The sequence below is a fragment of the Lynx canadensis genome, chromosome A3, assembly GCF_007474595.2.
Source record: "Lynx canadensis isolate LIC74 chromosome A3, mLynCan4.pri.v2, whole genome shotgun sequence".
Classification (NCBI taxonomy): Eukaryota; Metazoa; Chordata; class Mammalia; order Carnivora; family Felidae; genus Lynx; species Lynx canadensis.
The window spans coordinates 21,263,557-21,285,680 of record NC_044305.1 but is presented as its reverse complement, the minus strand read 5'-3'; the positions used below and the strand labels follow the sequence as shown (position 1 = coordinate 21,285,680).

Below are 22,124 nucleotides of genomic sequence, written 5' to 3'. Positions count from 1 at the left end.
AAGATCCAGAGTGTCACTCAGAACATAATGCAAAAATGTCCAATCAAAAATCATTCATCATACTAAGAACCGGGAAGATCTCAAACTGAAAGAATAAAGACAATTAATACATTCAACACTGAGATGACAGATGTGAGAATTATCTGACAAAGTTATTACAGCAGCCATGATTAAAATGCTTCAATGAGCAACTCTGAACTTGCTTGAAGCAAACGAAAGAATAGAAAGCCTCAGCAAAGAAATAGAAGATATAAAGAAAAAAATAAATAGCAATTTTAGAACTGAAAAATTCGATAACAAATGAATAGGTCAGCAGACAAGTTCAAGAGCAGAATGGAGGGGGCACAGGAAAGAACCTATGAGCTGTAAAAATGAATAACAGAAATTACCTAATCTGAACAACTGAAAGAAAATAGACTGAAAAGAGCCTCAGGGACCCATGGACCATAACAAAAGATCTAAGAGTTCCAGAAGAAAGGGTGAAAAAGGGCACAGCTGAGAAACCACTCAAAGAAATAATGGCTGACAACTCCCTCAAATTTGGTAAGAAACATACATCTATATACTCAGGAAGCTTAGTGAACCCCAAATAGGATAAATCCAAAGAAATTTACACTGATTATAATTACATCATAATTTAATTCTGAAAAGAAATGACAAAAGAAATAACGAAAGCAGTCAGAAAAATGATACCTTGCCTATAGAGAAAAAATAATTGGAATGACAATGGAGTTCTCATCAGAAACCATGTAAGCCAGAAAGAAGTGGCACAATAACTTTCAGGTGCTGGGAGAAAAAAAAAAAAAAAAAAAGAACTATCGAGACAGAATCCTATACTGAGCCAAAATGCCCATCAGGAGTGCAGTGTAAATCGAGACATTCTCAGATGAAAGAAAACTAAAAGAATGTATCACCATCAGGCCTCCTCTAAAAAAAAACAAAGCTAAAGGAAATTCTTTCAACAGAAAGGACACATTAAAAAAAGGAATACTAGGGGTGCCTGGGTGGCTCAGTTGGTTAAGCATCTGACTTCAGCTCAGGTCATGATCTCACAGTTCATGAATTCGAGCCCCATATGGGACTCTGCTGACAGCTCAAAGCCTGGAGCCTGCTTCAGATTCTATGTCTCCCTCTCTCTCTCTCAAAAATAAACATTAAAAAAAAAAAAAAAAGGAATACTTGTGTCAAGGAGGAAGAAGGAACATGGTATGTGAAGATATGTATAAATATAATAGGCTTTCCTTATTCTTTTGAGTTTTCTAAATTGTGTTTGACAGTTGAAGCAAAAATTGTAACCCTGTCTGATTTGGATCTAAATGTACGTGTAGAGGAAATATTTACAACAATTATATTATAGATGGGGGAGGGTAAGGAGACATAAAGGGAAGTAAGGCTGCTATCCTTCACTAGTGCTGGTAAAGATAAATTACGTACAATGTGATACCTAGAAGAACCATTAAAATGGTTCCAAAGAGATACATTCAGAAATGCTGTAATAATAAAATGGAATTCCAAAGAATGTTCAAGTAACCTGTAAGAAAGCTAGAAAAAGAAAAAGAAAATAGAGAAACAAAAACCAGAACAGAAAACAAAAAATAAAATGGAAGATTAAGCTCTATCATAATAATTATATTAAATATAAAAGGTCTAAATATACCAATGAAAAAATAAATAGAGAATGTCAGAATAGATTACAAAATATGACCTATGTCTATGCTGTCTACAAGAAACTCTCTTCAAATAGAATATAGGTAGGTTGAAAGTAAAAGAACAGACGAAAAGGGATATTATCATGCAAACATTAATCAAAAGCAAGCAAGAGTGGTTATCTCAACATCAGATAGACTTCAGAAAAAAGAAAATTACCAGAGATAGGGAGGGACACTCTATAACCATTAAAGGGGAAACCAATAGAGAAGACAGCAATCTTCAACGGATTCTGTCAAGACATAAATGCTAAATACAAAACAACCACAAAATGTGTGAAGCAAAAATAGAATAAAACTGAAAGGAGAACTATGGGTGGTCACCACAAGTATAGGTGGTGACGTCAATGTTCTTCTCTCAAAAACTGATAAAACAAGCAGGAAATCAGCAAGGATAACAGAACTCAAGAACACCTCAACCAACAGGATCTAAGCAACATTTAAAGAACACTACAACCCACAACAGGAGAATACACTTTCAAGTGACCATAGAACAGATACCAAGATGGATCGTATCTTGCACCACGAAACAGAGAATACAGTATGATCCCCAACCACAATGGAATTAAACTAGAAATCTCAGTAACAGAGATAACAGGAAAATCTCCAAATACCTGGAAACTAAGCAACACATTTCTAATTAATCCATGGATCAAAGAGAAAATCTCAAGGGAAATTTTAAAAAGATACATAAAAATGAATGAAAGTAAGGGACGCCTATGTGGCTCAGTTGGTTAAGCAACCAACTCTTGATTTCAGCTCAGGTCACAATCTTGAGGCTGTGAGATCCAGCTCGGCATCAGGCTCAGTGCAGAGTCTGTTTGGGATTCTCCCTCTTCCGCTCTCTCTGCCCTTCCCTGCTCGTGTTCTCTCTTTCTCTTTCTCAAAGCAAACTTAAAAAAAAAAAAAAAAGAAAGAAAGAAATGAAAGTAAAAATACAATGTATCAAAATTTGTGGGCCACAGCTATAGCCATGCTCAGAGGGAAATTTACAGCAGTAAATACATATATTAGAAAAGGGAAAAGGTCCCAAATCAATAATCTAAACTTCCACCTTAAGAACCTTGAAAAAGAGGAGCAAAATAAAACCAAAGAAAGCAGAAGAAAATAATAAAGAGCAGAGCAGAAATCAATGAAATTGAGAACAGAAAATAGAGAAAAATCAATGAAACAACTGGTTCTTTGAAAAGATCAATAAAATCAACAAACTTCTAGCAAGACTGATGAGAGGGAAAGACAGACAGAGAGATACCAAAGAAAAAGAAAAGAAATCCTCAGGCCCAGACGGTTTCATTGGAAGCTTCCACCAACCATTTAAGGAATTAACACCAATTGTACACAATCTTCTAGAAAATGAAGAGGAGGAAATCTTCTCAGCTATTTTATGAAGCCACTATCACCCTGATACCAAAACCCAACAAAGACAATACATAAATAAAAAACCTGCAAATTTCCTCCATGAACACAGATGCAAAAATCCTAAACAAAGTATTAGAAAATACAACTCAGCAGCATGTAAAAACAATTATATACTATGACAAAGTAGGTTTTATTCTAGAGATGGAAGGCTGACTCAATATTTGAAAATCAATCAGTGCAATTAGCATTAATGGGCTAAAGAAAAAAAAATCACATGATTATATCCCCCTCGTCGTTCACTTCTAAGTGTTGAAGTGTTCTAGGACTCAGTCACTGGGCCTATTTCTTTCTCCACTTATTCCCCCTTATGACTCCCACATTTATATCTCCATCTCCATCAGATCTCTCCCTTAAACTCCAGACCTATAAACCCCGCTGCCTATGGAGACACCTCTACTTGGGGAGGCATTTCCACCTGGACACGTACAAACCTAAACTCCTGCTTTCACTGCTCAAACCATCTCTTTCCGCAATTCAGTAAACACAATCTCCCATTTTTACGGCTGCTTCGGAGAAAACCTTTGGCATCACATAAACTCATTTTTGTTTTAGATCGCTTATCTAATTTGTCAGCAAGTCCCAGTCTTCCTCTAAAAGACAAAATCCCCAGATTCCTATCTCCAGAATCTGACCCTCTCTCACCACCTGGTCTTCACCTTTCACCTAGGTTATCACAACAGCTGCTGAATTGGTCTTCCCGCTTCGGCCCGTGCACCCTTGCTATTTTCTTTTTTTTTTTTTAATTTTTTTTTGTCCACGTTTGGGACAGAGAGAGACAGAGCATGAACAGGGGAGGGGCAGAGAGAGAGGGAGACACAGAATCGGAAACAGGCTCCAGGCTCTGAGCCATCAGCCCAGAGCCCGACGCGGGGCTCAAACTCACGGACCGTGAGATCGTGACCTGGCTGAAGTCGGACGCTTAACCGACTGCGCCACCCAGGCGCCCCGCTATTTTCTACTCAACAGCCACAACGTTCTTCTTTTGTTCAAAAGTGTTCAGTGAGCTCTGATGTAATTCAGAGTATTATCCAAATTCCTTACTATTGCTTACAAGTTCCCACGTGATGTGGTCCATGTCATGTGGTCTATGGCTGCTTTTTTGAGCTCATTTCTAGCCTTCTGGTTCATTATCACTCCGGCCTTACCATCCTCCTTGCTGTTCCTCAAAAATGCCAACAGCGGTCTAACAATTGTACTTGGTTTTCCCTCTGCGTGGAACAACATTCCACATACAGTATATGGCTTGTTCTCTCATTTCTTTCAGGGCTCTGATCAAATGTCATCCTATCAGGGAGGACTTCTCTGACCCGCATATAAAACAGACTCCTATCCTCCCACAAATCCATTCCTCGCCCTCCTTGATTTTCATTCAAGGTAGATATCACTTTCTGACTTATTTTATACTCGCATGTTTTTTCAATCGATCTTCCCTTGTAGAAGGTAAGCTTCCTGGGACACAGACCCTGTTTGCTTAAAATAGTGCTTCAGACATAGGTGCTCAACAATTATTTGTTGAAAGATATTTGTTGGAAGAATGAATCACTGGCTCAGGAGTGAAGACTTTGGGATTGGACATCAGATAACCTCGATTTGACTCCTAGCTCTGTCATTTTCCATGTCCAAGTGATATTGGACAGATTACTCACCCCTGTTTCATGTTTTCTCATCTTTGAAATTAGTGGTAATAATCCTCATCCCACAGAACTGTTGTTAAGAATTAAATAAAACCAAGTATGTAATGTGCTTAATACAAAGTGACTTGGTATAAAAGGGTTCAGTATATGACAGTGCTATTCAATATAGAAACATGGTCTACATTTGGACTCAAAGGCCCTTGGTTACAATTATGACTAGATATTAACTGTATGATTTTAGGCTATTCACCTTTTTTATATTAATTTCCTCAATCAGCTTTAAATAAAGTGGTGGGATGAGAAAATAGGTTAAGAAGCAGTCCTTTCCCTCCAATCTTAGTTATGTAATCTTGGGTAGGCCACCTAACATCTGTCTGTTTCCTCATCTGCCAAATGAGAATAACATAATAACTACCTTATAGCTTTGCCACGAGGATTAAATGAGTTACCGTGTGAAGTGTCTAACCCCTAGCAACTGCTCACTACGTTGGCTACAATTATGATGATTATAGTCTAGAAGAGAGTCAAAGCATCTGAACAAAGAACTACAATACGGTGCAGTGACTGCAAAAACAGTCACCAACTAGAAGAATGTTTCTTAACTGGAGTTTGCCCATTACTGGTTAATTCCACACTAATCAGTAAAATGTGAAACTCGGTTATGTCTACAATAACCTGACTCCCTACCACCACCCCCATAGCAGTGAGAAAGACAAATTTCTTCACGGATTTGATAACTGGACTTTAAAACTTTTAAAAAATAGGTAAAGGGGTCAGAGTCTCAAATAGTGCTCTAAAGGAGGTCAATGAAACCACTGACTTCCCTGCCCCCACCCTCAAAAAAGTTAACATATTACTTAAATATGAGAAACAATCGAAAGGACCCCCCCCACAGGGCCAGGGCAGCATGTAATTTCCCGAAAGAAGCCAACAAATTAAGGGCACGAAGGTGTTTTATGATGGTGCTGTCACAGACTGAACGTCAGAACTGGACATTAAAGGGTAGTCCTGGAGGCTGAGTGGAAGCACCCCAGGTAAGAAAAGGGGCGTCACCCTTGAAGAAAGAACAGCAAGAGCCAAGCCGTGAAAAGTGCACGTGGGTGGCTTGGCAGAACCAAAAGGAAGATTTTGGGGGGGGGACAGCCAGACAGCGGAACGTATACGGAGAAGAGCGCGGCCTCGGGCCCGCCAGGTTAGGGAGAAAGCCGCCCCCGCCCCCCGCTCCCGTACCCGGTCCCGCTCACTCAGCAGGAGTGCTCCCTCGGGATACCCCTCCGAGGGCTCCCGGTTGCTGAGTTCCCTCTAGCTCCCGCCACTCTTCCCTTACCTCGTCTTCCAGCCTTTCCCTCACTCTCCCGCCTCCTCGGCCCCGCCGGAAGTGACGTTCTAACTAGCGCGCCGTACAGCGCCAGAAAGGTTCTGCGGGAGCGGGAGAAAGGGTTCCGGTGGGGCTCACTGCGCCTGCGTGCGGCTGCGAGCGGTCAAAGGGCCTTCCGGAGGCCGTAGAACTGCGCCTCTCTCCTCGTCTGTTCCTTTCGAAGTGCCCTAAGCGAACTTCAGAGAGGCCGCCGCCACTGAAAAGGCGTTTTTCTGTAGCCCCGACACCTCTCGGTGCGCAGCTACTCCGGCCCTTGCCCTTTGACCCTGCTCTCACGGCGGGGTGAGAGGTCGGTGGCCATCTTGTGGCGGCGGCGCGGGTGGCTGTTACTGCGGAGACCCATCCCCTCCCCCCTCCTTACCCCTCTGGCCGTCTGTCAGTCAGTAAAGAGCCCCGCAAGCCGTCAGGTGAGACCCCGGCCTCGCGCCGTTGCTCTTCCCGCCGCACTGGGCGGCCCAGGCCGCTCCCTGCAGGGCCTCACTGCCGCCACCATGTCCTCCTTCTCCGAGTCGGCGTTGGAAAAGAAGCTCTCGGAGCTGAGCAACTCTCAACAGAGCGTGCAAACCCTGTCCCTGTGGCTCATACACCACCGGAAGCATGCGGGACCCATCGTCTCTGTGTGGCACCGCGAGCTCCGCAAAGGTAAACACCCCCTCTGTAGCCCCTTGGGACTCCCCTGGATTGTCCTCTCCTCGGCTCACTGCCGAGGCCCCTCTATCTTCTTTGTGAAGGCTTGCTTTCCAAGCCCCGGCCTCTGATTGCACTTCTGAGGTTGGAGACAGTGTTATTCCCATTTCTCGGAGAAGGAAACTGAGGCCCGGGAAGGTTTAAGGTACTTGTCTGAGGTTCCCAGACTCCCAGTTCATCCGGCCCGTTTCCTCTTCGGCTCCTCCCGCCACTTGTGACTATTATTATCTCGACAGCCTTGTAGAAGGTACTGGCCCAAGGCTGTTGTGTGCCAGGCGCTTTGCTGGGCATTTGGAGTGGGAGCCAGAGGATTCTGGAGTAAGACTCCCTAGATCAAGTCCTGGCTTAGCCCCTTATTGGTTGAGTGATATTGGGCTAGTGTCTTCATCTCCCTGTGCTTCTGTTGTCTCATCTGTAAAACGAGGACAAAGATAGCTGCTACTTAGAGAGCCTTTATTCTGTGCCAGTCACTATGCTGAGAACTTTACGTATATCCTCGCACTCAGACCCGCTCTGTGAAGTGGGTACAGTTACCCCCATTATAGAGCGGTTAAGAGACCACACTACCTAGAGCTTATCTCTCAGGCCTCTCTTCTCATGCATCTTTCATTGATTCTGGACCCTTCTCAGGATCTGACATTCATTCATTGAGCCCAGCCTGTTATGTGCCAGGCACTGAGCTGGGTGCTTGATAACACGTTGGCCCCAAAGGCCGACTGCCTGGAATTTAAGCCCGATTTTGCCATTCACTGACCCCGGTAGCTTAGCTTCTCTGACCCTCAGTTTCCTTACCTATAAAGTGGGTATGATGAAGACTGATATTTACTGTGCCTTTAATTATGTGCCAGGTGCAGTACTGGTACCTTCACATACATTGCCATTTTTTAAATTCTCAGAGTTCTCTGGAGTGGGAACTTTGCAGATGAGGAAAAACTGAGGCTCAAACAACTGGCTGTGGCAAGGAGTAAACAGTAAACAGGATAGTGCGGATGAACATCTGGCTTGGTGTCAGGCACAGTATAGGCATTTCATAAGCAATGGTGAAATGGGACTGCTAATTACTCCGAGTGAGGCAGGGTCTTTGCCTTCAAGTGCATTCGGCTCGATGGGGAAGGATAGGCACCTTTACAGCTGTTACCCTGACGATTCCATAGCAGAAAGCTGAGGCAATGAACCTTAGAGCAATTGTGGATAGCCTCTGTGTAGTAGGCCCTCCATAGTATAGGAAGTAGCTTTACATGTGCTTCTCCTGTCTGTGAGGTGGAGATCCCGCCTACGTGGTTGAGTATTTTCAAGGCCTCAGAACTGGGGAGGCTTAGACTACATCAGGCTGTCAGGCACCAAATTCCAGAATTCCTTCCGGAGACCCAGTTCTAGCCCTCTAACAGAGACTCCCCTCCCTCCAGATATCATGTGCTGTACTGAGATGGGGGTCCCCTCTGGGCATTTGGGGGCTAGAACCTGGAGCCCCCCAGATCCTCCTTCTTGTACCCCACTGTGCCATTCAGATACTATTTCCAACATCCGAGATGTGAATCACCTCTACAGGGATCTCAGAGAGGTCGAAGTCCATCTCACATGTCACTTTTGTGAAGCCTTCTTGATTCCCCACCTCATCCTGTTTGACTTATGGAAAGTAACCGAGTGCATTCATTTATGAAGCTCCTTTCACCCTAATTTTATATGATCCTAATCTCATGGAACCTACTGTTTTAAGGAGGCTAGCATTATTATTTCCCATTTTACAGATGAGAAGGTAAAGATACTAAGAGATTAAGTGCTTTGTTTAGGGGCATCATAGCTGGGGCATAAGCCTAGAGCCCTCTGATGCCAACATTCGTGCTTTCAAATACCCGCTGCCTTGGTGCCCATTAATAAGTGAAGGTGATCATCTGACTCCAACCAAACCCATAGCACTTTTGTTTATTAGAATTAGTCACTGTATCCCACCCCCTGCCACATTAATTTAGCATATATTTCATTCTTACTATAGTTCTGGCTTTTTCACTAGATTTGTGTTTTGAGGGAGAAACTAGGCCTTCTTGTTTCTTTGCAACGCTAGTAGGATTTACCATAGTGCCTGTTACAGTTTAAAAATAGGTTAGGAGTTCAGTTGTGGTCTCTGACATCATTTTCATGGTTGAGTAAAGGATCCAAACAGCACTACCTCATACAACTTTCTGTGGGATGTTTTATATCCATGCTGTCCAACAAGGTGGTCACTTGCCACATGTAGCTGTTGAACACTTGAAATGTGTGACTAAGGAACTGAAGTTTTTTTGTGTTTTTTTTTAATTAAGAAAAATTTTTTAAACGTTTATTCATTTTTTGGGAGAGAGAGAGCGAGTGAGCGTGAGTGGAGGAGGGGCAGAGAGAGAGGGAGACACAGAATCTGAAGCAGGCTCCAGGCTCTGAGCCATCAGCCCAGAGCCCGACGCGGGGCTCGAACTCACAGACTGAGAGATCATGACCTCAGCTGAAGTCAGACGCTTAACCAACTGAGCCACCCAGGTGCCCCCAGGAGCTACAGTTTTAAATAATTGTGTTAGTTACAATTGAAGTATTCAGTAGCTATCTGTGGCTAGTGGCTACCATATTGGATAGTGCCAAGGTAGAGGATGCTCCTCCAAGCATCAGGATCATGAATTGAGCATGCCGCCACACTGAAGTGGAAAAAGATTTTGTGCCCTTGTGTTGAAAATGTCTAGCCTCTTAGATTCTGGCCCACCCTGAGTCTTTAGAAGTGGACAGTTCAGGGGCGCCTGGGTGGCGCAGTTGGTTAGGCGTCCGACTTCAGCCAGGTCACGATCTCGCGGTCCGGGAGTTCGAGCCCCGCGTCAGGCTCTGGGCTGATGGCTCAGAGCCTGGAGCCTGTTTCTGATTCTGTGTCTCCCTCTCTCTCTGCCCCTCCCCCGTTCATGCTCTGTCTCTCTCTGTCCCAAAAATAAATAAACGCTGAAAAAAAAATTAAAAAAAAAAAAAAGAAGTGGACAGTTCAATCGATGGTCAAGTCATTTTCCTTAAGGTATTCACAGACTATCTGTGAGTCACCTTCAAAGTATTACAGGATTTAAAGAAATTACTTTGTGTTTTGCTTAAATACTACTTTTATTCTTGATAAAATAATAAGAATTTGATAAAATAATAGGAATTTTGATAAAATAGAAATAATTCTTAATTTATCCCTTTGGGCTCCATTCTAGGTAGAACTTCCCTTTATGGAAAAGTTATATGTAAAATGCTCTTGGACAAATATTTTTTAGTAATGTTTTTGTATGTTGCCTTGAGTGCAGAAAAACAGGCCTTTTTTTCCCCAACTGTTTTGGATGTCAAAACCAGCTAAACGTGACATTTTTTTCGTCAGTTAACCATATAAATTTTGCTTAATAACTGTTCTGCTCATTTGGAATGGGCATAGTTAGGCAGTGAAAGGATCTATTATGTCATATTGGAAAGACATCTGAACAAGTGAGTTGTCTGTCACCTGGGACTAGAGTGGAGGGTGTGTGTGTTCAGGTGCTCTGGGCTTTGTCATAGCACCTTTACACACGTGATACTTCTGTTGGCTTCAAGAAGCTGGATGTGGAGGGATAAAGTTTCATGCTAAATAAATCCTCATTGCAAAGTTTGAGGATGATGAAAATTCATTGGCATTGTAAATAGTGAAAAACTTCGGCTCTCTGGCCTCTCGGCTATCATGTTTGTAGTACTGAAAAATGTATCATGTCTTAATTGTCCAAACTGACATTTTATACAATGGATGCTGAGTTTTTAAACATAAAATACATGGCATTTGTAAAGCTTCACACAGTCAAATTTTCTTTGTTGAAGTTGAATCTGTTAACTCATGGCATTATTAGACTTGGTAGTTTTATTTGTTGCAACATCCCAGAACAAGGTTTGCTTTAAAAAAAAAAAAAAAAAAAAAAAAAAGAAAAGCCTTTGCCATAACGATACCTTTGTAGCGAGAGTAGAATGTTGTAACTGTTGACACTTTTCCATCTGCTTTTGAGTAATAATTAGAATAGTTAAAGATACTTCCAGGTTTACATATTATCATCAGTTAGCCACGTTAAACTAGGTTAGTACCAGAAGGTTAATGTAACTCAGGATATCCATATTTAATTTTATGAATACATACTTTAAAGATTGTTTTTAACTCGGTTTATTCTTCTGTAGCTATATTTTAAAATGTCACATCTTACGCCTGCTGTGTCAGATTTTATGCATGCTGTGTGCATTTCAAAAGAAACAGGTGGTTTCTGAGAGCAAGTAGAGTAAGGACCAGCTATTTAGGTATGTGAAGGTTATATAAGGCTTGTCTGAGTTTTTCAGATATTTTAGCATTGGAGAAAACTTAGTGTTTTGGACTGTCTGATTATGTTCTTATTTATTTCCTTTAAAAGAAAACTGGGACCAAGAATGATAGTGATGTAACTTTACGGTTGAGAAGTTATGTGCATAGAAGCCAGGAAATTCAGTAATGTTCCCCCAAGCAACTGTAACTCAGACACAGTGCATGAGGTTTTTATGGTTTAATATATGATACCATATAGAGTAATAGAAAATACTACATTTAATATGTATAAGAGAGAAGAATTACAGTTTTTGTGGGAGCCATAATTTTGCGTATCCAGAATTCAGACATCTTTAAGTTTTCAGTAATAATGTAGCATTAATATATATTTGTATTTGAGGTAAATATCCATTGGTGCATCTAGAGATTTCTCTGGATTATAAAGTTGGTATCATTGGCTGATTATTGTTATTGGAACGTCCAAAGAGAAATTCTCACCATAGGAACATAAATTACAAAAATCTGCTTTAAAACTGAAACCTAGTTCACCTAGCTCAGTCTTTCATTCTGCAGGATTTGATAATAGTGAATTAGAAATGCTCATCTTTGCAATAAAATAAATGAAAACCTTGATTTTAATATGTCTTCTTGAGAATGTTGACTGCTTCTCCTTTAGGAATTTTCTTTGGATTATCTTTATTTTTACTGTCAATTATTCCTGTTAAAATATCACAGAAATGAAAATGGCCCATTCTTGTTTTGTTTCAAAATTGTATTCTCAAACCTGTTTTGTTAGAGATGTCAGAAAGTTACTTAAGTTGTTTTTTCAAACATAAAGGAGCCCTGATCTCAGGTAGATAATGCTTATCTTAGTTTCTTTAGGAGTATTTTAGGGCAGAAGAATTGTGGATTGAGCATTTCCTTGGTGTAAGTTAAATTATCTTTTTTTTCCTTTTTTCCAGCCAAATCAAATAGAAAGCTTACTTTTTTGTACTTAGCGAATGATGTCATCCAAAACAGTAAAAGGAAAGGACCTGAATTCACTAGAGAATTTGAATCTGTCCTTGTGGATGCTTTTTCTCATGTTGCCAGGTATGTTGTCTGGTTTTTCTGTTTTGTTTGGTATTTAAATGCATTACCCTTTCCTCTTTATTGTTCTTTCCTTTTCTGGGATAACCTTTGTAAATTGACAACTTCATATTTTACAGGGATGTGCTTTACAGTGTTGCAGAGGCCAAATTATAATTTTATGTTTTGTTGCACCCTTAAGAACTATTTCAGACATGTAAACATTTTGATGCATTGAAGAGATTGAGTCTAGCCCTTGTAGAACATTTTTTACCCTAAATATATTCATTTATTGAACTCATTTCTTGAATATGGTGTTTTCCTTGGTTTGACTAAGTTGTCTCATTAGTTTATGGTCAGAAAACAAAGCTAAAGAGTATGTGGAAACTTTCCAGTAACAAAACCTTAATAGCAAGATATTAGTTGCTTATGCCTTCATTTTTCCTCCCTTTCCTTCTTCTAGATGTCTAGAGGTCTAGTTTACTAAAAATAGTAGTCATTACTATAACAATAGAGATAATTATTAGTATGAAAAGTAGATATTTGCTCTGGCTATATCATATTAAATCTTTTCTGTTTGTTTTGTGAACGAGAGGACTAGAGCATAGAGCACACGTGTAGCTAATATCACAGAAAATACATTTGATTAGAACTTTTATAAATCATTTTTAGTTATTTAAAAACAAACTGCTTCCTGTAGACCCAAGTTGGGTGCCCAGGAGGAGCAAAGAAAAACTATTTTTCACTAGAATATTAGCAGACGTATAAAAAAAAAAAATCTTTGCGAAAGGAAATTGGGAAGACCAAAAAGGAGACCGACTGGTTAAACAAAATTGTTGTAGATCTAAAGTGTAAGTGAAAGGCCTTAAATGTGTAAATGGCTCCAGCATTTCGGGAAAGATTTGACAGGTTTGAAGGAATAAAATGAGAAATCCAAAAGAAACAAATGACAGCTAGTTTTCTAGAGGTGGGAAAAAGATTTTTGTTTGCCAGCTCCGTGGCTGGCTCTTTCTTTTCATGAACATGGGCACTGAAGAAGTAGAATGTGTTACAATCTTGCAACAATCCTGAATCCTTGTAACAGAGTAAACTTAGAAAAGACTGCCAGAAAAGCTATCTGAGAATAGGAGCCAGGCATTTTCTTGTTTTGAGGAGATGTAGTTCAGTTTCTTAGGCTGTAGCTCTACCTCCAGCACTGTCTGAGTGACCTTGGATGTGTTACCTAGCTTTTGGAGCCCAAGTTTCCTAACTGATTAGAAAGGGCCAACAGCACCTATCTCGCTGAAGTTGTTGTGGGGCTGAAGTACACCAGTCTGTTCGAAAGTACGTAGTCTGATGCCCGGTCCCCAGTCTTTGTTCATTCGTGGGTATATGTTAAATTAGAAACTATGTGACAAGGACCATTTGTTTTTTATTTGCTGTATCCTGGGCACCTGGTAAACGGTCTGGCACAGAGCTGCCAGGTTGCATAGTTTTAGGGAATACCATTTATGTAGCCTTGATGGGATTGGTGTCCCGGAGTTGGGCAACATTGTGGTCTGCCCTGGTACAGTGAGGATTCAGTAAATCTTTGTTGAATGAATTAATTAGGGTATAGGAAATTGACTAAAATAATTTCCTATAAGGATAGTAAACATAACATTTATATTTAAAAATGTCTTGGCAGATTCTGTGGCATTATGCGGAAAGTAAACCTGGTCCTTTTTTTTTTTTTTTTTCTTTTCCCTTTCCTTTCCTTTTTCTTCTTTTCTTTTTTTTTTTTGCATTCTTCTAGTATAACGTCCTTCTTGGGTATTAGGTTCAGGGTCCCCATGTTTCCAAGCCCCTTCCACCATTTTTGGAACAGAAAAGTCAGCTACTCCACTTCAATCCTGACGTGCCTTACCTGTAGTAAGAAGTACTCGGTCTGGTTTTCCGTGCCCAGTTGATGAACAAAGATAGGGGACCCATTAATATCGACCAAAACTGATTAAAAGAATCTCTTTATGGTAATTTCCTACTTCCTCCCTCCACCCCCTCAGCACCCCCTGCCCCCCCAAAAAACCCTCAAAACCAAACCTCTCAAGTCAGAGGAAGCTACCAATCTCCTAGGTTAGATTTAATTTGAATAGTAGTTTAATTAGCTAGACTTTGAACTTTTTTCCACACAATGCCTTCTTATTGTCTTCTCAGTTTGGAGATAGCTGTGCACTTTGTTTTTCATTCAGCATATATTGGAGTGCCTTCTGTGTGCCAAGTACCGATGCAGACACTAGAGAAGCCGCAGTGAACAAGGCAGGCAAGGACAAATAAATGAACAAGATGCTTTCAGAGAGTGATGATATGGACATAATGAGATAGAATGACATTCTGGAGTGGGATCCCTTCTAGTGTGTTCATGGAAGAGCTCTCTAAGGAAATGGGATTTGAGGTAATCATCCATGAAGTAGGAGCAAACAGCTGCTAAAAAGAACCTAAGGTAGGAGTAATCTTGGCGTGTTAAGAGGATCAGGATGAAGGCCAGTGTGGTTAGAGCAACTGCGTTGAGAAAGGGAAAAGTGGCATCCAGATAAGATCAGAGGGGCAGGCAGGTTCCCGTCACGTAAGTCTTGTAAGCCTTGGGAGAGAGGATTTTGTTCTGATGGGATGTCAGTGACAGAGTCTTAAGCAGGAGAATGATGTATTCCATCACATTGTTAAAAGGTCTCTCTGGTTTGGTGTGGAGAATGGGTTATAAAGGCCAAGGGAGGGGCAGGGATGTGAGGATGAAGGATATTGCTCTACTACAGGCTAGAGGTGACAATGGCTAGGACTCAGAAGCAGTGAGAAGATAGTAATAGCTTCTAGTTTATCCAGTGTTTACTTTGTGGATGTATTTGACTGCCCCCCCCCCCCCCGTAAAAACTGATAGGATTTGTGGGAGCTGGTAGTAAAGGAAAAGAGAAATCCGATTATTTCTAGGTTTTTGACATGTCTAAGTAGATGGCTGATAGTGCTGTTTACTGAGATGGAGTTTGGGGCAAAGATATGGTAGAGGAAGTCAGAAGGTTTGTTTTGGCCGTGTTAAGTTTGAGATGGCTAGTAGATATTCCAAGGAGTGATGCCAGATAGGCAGATGGATGAAATAGTCTGAAGCTGAGGAGGAAATTAACTTCTGGAGACATAAACTTGAGGTTATCACCATATACATATTTATTTACTGTTGTGTCATGGATCCCCACGGATACTCCAGGATTGGAGACTTGCTAGGAGGACTCGTAGCACTCCGCGTATAGTCTTGCTTACAGCTGTGATTTATTACATTGGAAGTATACAAAGCAAAATCAGCAAAGGAAAAGGTGCATGGGACACAGTCCAGGGGAAACCAGGTATGAGCTTCCAAGAGTCCTCTCACAGCGGGGTCACACAAAACATACTGAATTCCTCCATCTTTGAATTGCCACAACACGTGTCAAGTGTTGTGTACCTGGGAAGCTCATTAGAGACTCAGCGCCTAGGGTTTTTATTGGCGTTAGCCACAGATACTCTCTGCCAAAATTCCAGACTCCCAGAAAGAAAGCAGGTATTCAGCATAAATTACATTGTTTGCACAAACAGTTTAGGCACAGTAAACTACCCTGATTATCAGTTAGGAAACTGCAAGAACGCTCCAGAAACCCAAGTTTCCAGGTGACAGCCAAAGGCCAGCCTGGTGGGCAGGCCTTTTCTAAGGGTAACGGTCTCAGGCTTGCTATGCTAATTCTTTTCTGAGCTATTGGCAGTGGAACATTTCTGCTCCAGTTTCACATGAGGCTCTGTTGGAAGTGCTGAGGATATTTAGAAAGAATTCCTGCCTTTAGTAGGCCTATTACAGTGCTACTGTGCCTGGCACAAGACAGGAACACACAGATTATGGTGAGTATACCAAGGAAGTGCCAGAAGAAGAAAAGGCCCCAAGCTGACATTTCAAGCAACAATTCTGTGTATAATACACAGTTTGCACTTTTCAGATCAGTTTTGCGGTGATTGGATTTATAATCGGAATTGAAATGCATACTAATTTGTGTTTAACATAAGTTGTATATGTATTTAGTAATGATTTTCCACTTATTCATTGATTAATGGCAAGGACTTTTTGGTGTCTTTTTCACTTAAAGATTTCTCAGTTTAGAATGGAGTTAGTGCAACCTGGAAAGATAGTTCTGTCTGATATCAAACTACTTTATTGCTTTAGTTGTACCTCATTCCAAGTGCTAACGGGATTTCCAGTTCACTTGAGCTGCTTACGGCAAAACCTCATGAGTAAAAAGATTTCTTGACTGTTGTATTTGTAGCTTTGAAACTTAGTGGGCAAAATCTTCATTTACTACATTGCTTCAGGAATTAGCCTATCCTGGTTAATTACATTCACCAGTTTAACTAGAGCCCCCTTTTGGCTTTCGCCTTTAGTGGTAAAAGCCTTTTAAAAATGACTTGGTTATTACAGGTTTGTGTATCAGTTTCCATTGCATATAGTGACGTGGTCGAAGCTGGACCGCGAGTCATTCTTAGTCTAAATGGAGTCCCAAATATTTAGTCTGCATTGTGGTCCCCTGGCTCCTTAACTAAATCCTTGATAAGAATTTGTCATGATAGGTTTCTCTTTTAAGTGAACAGAGAATTTGCAGAGAACAGATTGTGTATTAAAATTATCAACCAGTTAATTAAGTTCTGATTAGTTGTGATTTGGTTATACTAGTTATTTTATTTTCTAAACCATACATTTGACCTCATCAGTGATTTCTCATTGCCTTCAGGATAAAGGCCACATACTTAATATGACATTCGGGGCCCTCGTAATCTAATTCCACTCTCTCTGCCTCCAGATTCTTCTGCTCCTTATATACTTAAGTCATCTTATATATTACCCACAACTTCTCCCTCTTCACCTTTCAAGGAGATGGCATGAGCAAAGGCACGTGGGCAAGAGGGAGCAAGTTCCGAATAGAAGATACATATGGTTGAGTGCTGCTAGAATGCGAAGCGCACGTTGGGGTCTGGAAAGGGAAGGGGCCGATGGGTCAGGCCCTGGGCCTTGTTCTTTGTATTCCAAGCACAGTATTTCCTAAACCTCATTGAAGGCCCAGAGGAGTTGTTTAGCTGGTGTCTGACCCGGTGGCTTTGTTGTGGGAAAATGGCTGCTGAAAGGTAACTATTTGTATGGCCTACTGAAATCTATCTAAAAATTTTCAAAAAAAAAAAAAAAGATTACAATTAGACAGATATTTGCCTGTTCTAGGGTGGGTAGCAGTGGGGGTCTGAGAAGACAAATCGCTTGGCCCTGTGGAAGTTACATCCAAATGGACAGAATATAAACAAGTCAGCTATATAGCTTATCAGAAGCCAAGTTAATGGAGTAGGGAGAATAATTATTTTTAACTTTTTATGTTTATTCATTTTTTGAGAGAGAAACCGAGCATGAGTCGGGGAGGGGCAGAGAGAGAGGGAGACGCAGCATCCAAAGCAGCCTCCAGGCTCCGAGCTGTCAGCACAGAGCCTGACCCTGGGCTCCAGCCCACGAATTGTAAGATCATGACCTGAGCCCAAGTTGGACGCTTAACCGACTGAGCCACCCAGGTGCTCCGGGAGCATGATTTTAAATAGGGAGATTAGGAAAGGATACCTGAGCCATGCCACCATGTAGGGAAATGGGGTTCCAGGCAAAGTGAACTTTAAGTGCAAAAGCCCTGAGGCGACAAGAATGCCAGGGTAGCTGTTGGTGAGCGAAGGAGGGAGAGAGAGTAGGTGAGGTCAGAGAAATAATAAGCTCTGCTGAGAATGGCTTTGTAGGCTTTTTAAGAACTTTTGGTTTTATTCTGAGGGAAAAACCATTGGCAGTTTTGAGCAAAAGAGTGACATAATCTGCTCTGAGGCCAGAGCTAGAAGTTTTAAAGCTTGAGGTGAGCCTGTAGGAGGACAAGCGTGGAAGCAGGGAGACCAGTCATCTGGCAAGAGATGATAGTGGCTTGGACCAGGTGGACAGCAGAGGAAGAAGTGAGAAGTCATTTGTTTCCAGATGTATGCTGAAGGTGGAATAAAAGTGTTTTTATCACACATATCAGCTAATTAGGTCTTATCTCTAAGTTTTATAAACTGTCATTGAAAATTGTTTCCTTTTTTTCCCCCTTCACTTCACCTCTGACTAAAAAAAAAGTTTGAGCAAAAACAATTTTGTAAGAACCCTGATATAGTACTTTGGCCCTGATTCAGTGAAATTTGCCACTAATATTTCATAAATAATGCATTCTGACCAGATCAAGCTGAGCCCTCATGTTATGTTGACTGTTAACATAAGTTTTAGAAGAGTGCTGTCGGGGCTGAGGGTGGATGAAGTTCCCATCTCTGTTGAATTCGGTATGATTTCTTCTTGAAGTTCATGTTAAAGACACTGGCTTAGAAACTAAGATGTCAGCTTATCCCTTCTTGTTGAAAGTCACTCAGGGTGAGATCACTGACATCCAGACAGCTTCACCAACCAGAACAATTCATAGTAACACTGTGGATGGTGAGGAATTTGTTTTCCTTTCAGAAAGTCTTCCCATTCTCTGACATTTTCTGGTAAGCAGCTGTTGCACGCGAGTGCTAGTTACAGTCATCTCGCGGGCAGGGTGTGAGTTACAGTTATCTCTTTGAAAATACTGTTTCAAGAGTGTAATACATCAGGAAAAAAAACTGTGCAGCTTCTTTCAGACATAAATTACAGAGGGCTATATTCTCAGTGTGTTCTAAGATTATCCATTAGACACCTTTGTGTGAATGAGGACTATGACCTGACCCAGAATTAAAATAAGTATGAAGTAGTTCATTTAAGTGGAGATCGGTCTTGGCATATACGTGTGTATGATTCTATTTATACATATAGAGGTGTTGCTGTGTTAGCTTTGATGAGTGGTGGTGAATTTATTCCCCATTGTAAATGTTTTATTTTTTTAAATCATTTTTTCTCTATCCTTTAAGGTTTTGACCCTTTAGGTTTGTTTTCCAGCAGAATGTCTGGCACTACGTTTCTATTAATATCTTCCTGAAAAGCAAGTGGTCACAATTGAAATGATCAATTTTTGATAATTGTCTGTAAAAACCCGCTATTGGCTTGTTGCCCTATTTACCTCATCTTTAAAAGGAGGTCAAGGACACAGATTACTTCTATAACATAATCCCTCTGTCTTTTCTGTGCACCAAGGAAGAATGTAGTTCTGGTCAAATTTTGGGTATCTGTTCATCACGATATGTATCTCACTCGTCCTTCTGTTTTTAAATATGCCAATCATTTAGTCAGTTTTTGTTGTTTTTAAAGTAGATCTGTCCTAATAAAAGCAAAACATCTTAAGCTTATATATATCTTTTCGTCTTTTCTGGGCAGAGAGGCAGATGAAGGCTGTAAAAAACCTTTAGAAAGATTGCTGAACATCTGGCAAGAAAGAAGTGTGTATGGCGGCGAGTTCATACAGCAGCTGAAGCTGTCTATGGAGGACTCCAAGAGCCCTCCCCCCAAAGGTAGAAACATCACCACATGTTTACAGCTCTTGGTCTTTGCCTACTTTCGAATCACATATGAAAAGCTGCAGTGGGGGTTGCTGTGAACCACCAGCGATTGTATGATTCTTCAGAGAGATGCTCATAAATGATGGTGAGAATTTATGTAGTGCTTGCAGCGTGTAAGCCTGGTTCTAGTATTCATGCTATTCATCATCTCACACCCTTAACTTTGCCGTGTATCCTCCTTGGCTCTCTCCTGCCTTGCAGAGACTTTTCCTTGCACAAGGGAAAGGAAAACAATGTTGTTTAGTTGTGGGGAACTAGGAAACTCCCCGGACTGAGGTTTTGTCCTAGCCCTGCCACTGACCCCTACAGGGTCTGATATGTCCCTTGGCCCTCTCAGAACTTGGCTTCATTAAATATTGGTGTGGTTTGGAGACATACTTTTGATGTTTGTCAGTTTGCAGCCTACAGTTGACTTTGGTCTTCACTGAACCCAGGACACCCTCCAGAAGTGTGTACACACAAGTGTGTGAACCTCACACACTCCTAAGAGCTTACGTTAAAGAGGAGTAACATCAAACATTATGTGGTTCTTGGGTTTGTGGTTAGTTGCGGTTTAATTTGAAATGGCACGACATGTTTCTGGGCTACAGACCTGAGCTGACTGTACATGAACTCATCGCCTGGAGGAATAAGTCTAAGGGCTAACATAATACTTAGGACCCTTTATAGTCTGAAATTAGCTTACTTTCCCAGATTCTGCTGCCATTGCCTCACACACACCATAGTCTTTGGCCATACCCATTTCCCTTCTGGATGTTCTCTTGGTACCTCTTCCTTTGCGTCCGGTGTTACCTCTGCCTGAAATGTCCTCTGTCCCTTTCACTGTGTGGTGAACTCATTCTTCAAGAATGCTATTCTCATTTTGACATCTTCCCTACCTTGTCTGGGCACATGTAACCATTCCCTCCATGTTCCTCTGGTACTTTGTACATGCCTCTGCTGTGGCCTTTAACCGTGGTTAGTTGACGTGTCAATATCATTCATTCAGCCCCCCTTTATTGTATACCTTTTATGATCTCTCCCAGGTCTGAGTTTCTATGCATTTCAAGGTAGAACAACTTTCCTGTAAAACTACCAAGTTAGAGGCTTTGTGAGAATGACATAAGTGCTTTCAGACTGCAGGTCGTTGTTGTTTTACTTAAAGGTGATGGAAAACAATTTTGAGGTCACTCTGATGGAAGCTTCTGAAAAGTAGGGTATTTCCTACTTTGGATTCTGGTAGTGTTTGTATCGTGTCTTTTGGAGGTGTTCTGCACAGCGTTGGGGAATTACTCAGCATTCTTTACTCTTAAATTTCCTTGGTAAGCAGTGCTGAGTTTTTAGAACACCTTTGGGCAAGGAGGAGAGCTCTGCGAGACAACGTTGGAAACTAAGAGTTGAGTTTCAGTTCAACAAGCATTTGCCAGACATGTGCTTTGAGTAAACGTCTATGCTAGATGCTATAGGACTGAGCAGAGGAGCGAGAAATAGTTTTGTGCTCAGGGAGCAGCCAGGCGAATTGGCGACTTTATGGTAGTGGTACATTTGAAAACAGCTCCTTTGGGTTTCTGATTTCTTTGAGCATCTAGACGTTAACAGTGGTCGAAGCAGTACTCTGTGTGGAGGACAGTGCTGATCTGAAGGTAATTTCTCTTTCTTTGTGCTATAAACATGGAAGCACAGAGCTAAAGGTTCCAACATATGTGTTAGGTCTTGTGTTGTCTTTGGACCTGAGTTACCAAAATATTTTACCTCAGTCCTTTCAAAATATTGATAAGTCCTCCAGAAGTTTATTTCAGAATCCAAATTGTCCTTTTATATTTTCAGCTTTGATTCATGATATTTCTTTGTCATGAGACAATTCTAGAGTTTACCTTTGAAATAAAAATTTTTCTGTGGAACCTTGACAGTGGAGAATAAATGAGCTTAGGAATTTTGTTTTAGAACTGGAAGTTTCTTGGGTTTATATACCCGTCTCCCCAGGTGTTCTAAAGTTGTCTCTCTGTTCGTGGGAATAGTCAAGCTGTCACTCGACTACGTGGAATTTCATTTACTTAAGTCACACATGAATCACACAGTATCCTACAGTTGTAGAAGGATTTAGAAAAGAAATTGGTAAGTGGAAAATTCATGTTTAGGTCTATACGACTTTAAAGCCTGTTTTCTTAAAATACATGGATTCAGTAGACTTAAATTAGGATATGAGTTTATTATGAGTACGTCACCCAACTTTCCTGGACCTTAGTATAGTTAATTTAGCTCTTCAGAGCAAGGATTTGAAACCAGACTTCCAGAGTATGGATCCCAGCTCCGTTACTTCCGACCTCTGTGACCTTGTGCATAGCATTTGACTTCTTGAGCTTTGGGTTCTTCACTGTACCATGTGTCTGTTAGTATTAATACCCCATAGTGTTGTT

General features: G+C 41.1%; 2 protein-coding genes across 5 annotated transcripts in view; one reads left to right on the top strand and one right to left on the bottom strand.

Moving 5' to 3' along the window:
* Positions 1-6,141, bottom strand: part of TTI1 (TELO2 interacting protein 1) — an 83,527-nt gene extending 77,386 nt beyond the window's left edge. For both annotated transcript variants that reach the window (XM_030309625.1, XM_030309626.1), the window contains exon 1: positions 6,087-6,141. The gene's annotated coding sequence lies outside the window, so the exon portion shown is untranslated. The remainder of the gene's footprint in view (positions 1-6,086) is intronic.
* A 90-nt stretch (positions 6,142-6,231) lies between these two features.
* The window catches only part of RPRD1B (regulation of nuclear pre-mRNA domain containing 1B), a 51,224-nt gene continuing 35,331 nt past the window's right edge, over positions 6,232-22,124 (top strand). Inside the window, exons 1-3 of one of the 3 annotated variants that reach the window (XM_030309629.1) lie at positions 6,232-6,779; positions 12,084-12,213; positions 19,547-19,680. In XM_030309629.1, coding sequence (XP_030165489.1) covers positions 6,629-6,779; positions 12,084-12,213; positions 19,547-19,680 — 415 coding nt within the window. In that variant the 5' untranslated portion in view covers positions 6,232-6,628. The remainder of the gene's footprint in view (positions 6,780-12,083; positions 12,214-19,546; positions 19,681-22,124) is intronic. The other 2 variants (XM_030309628.1, XM_030309627.1) reach the window with 2 other exon arrangements.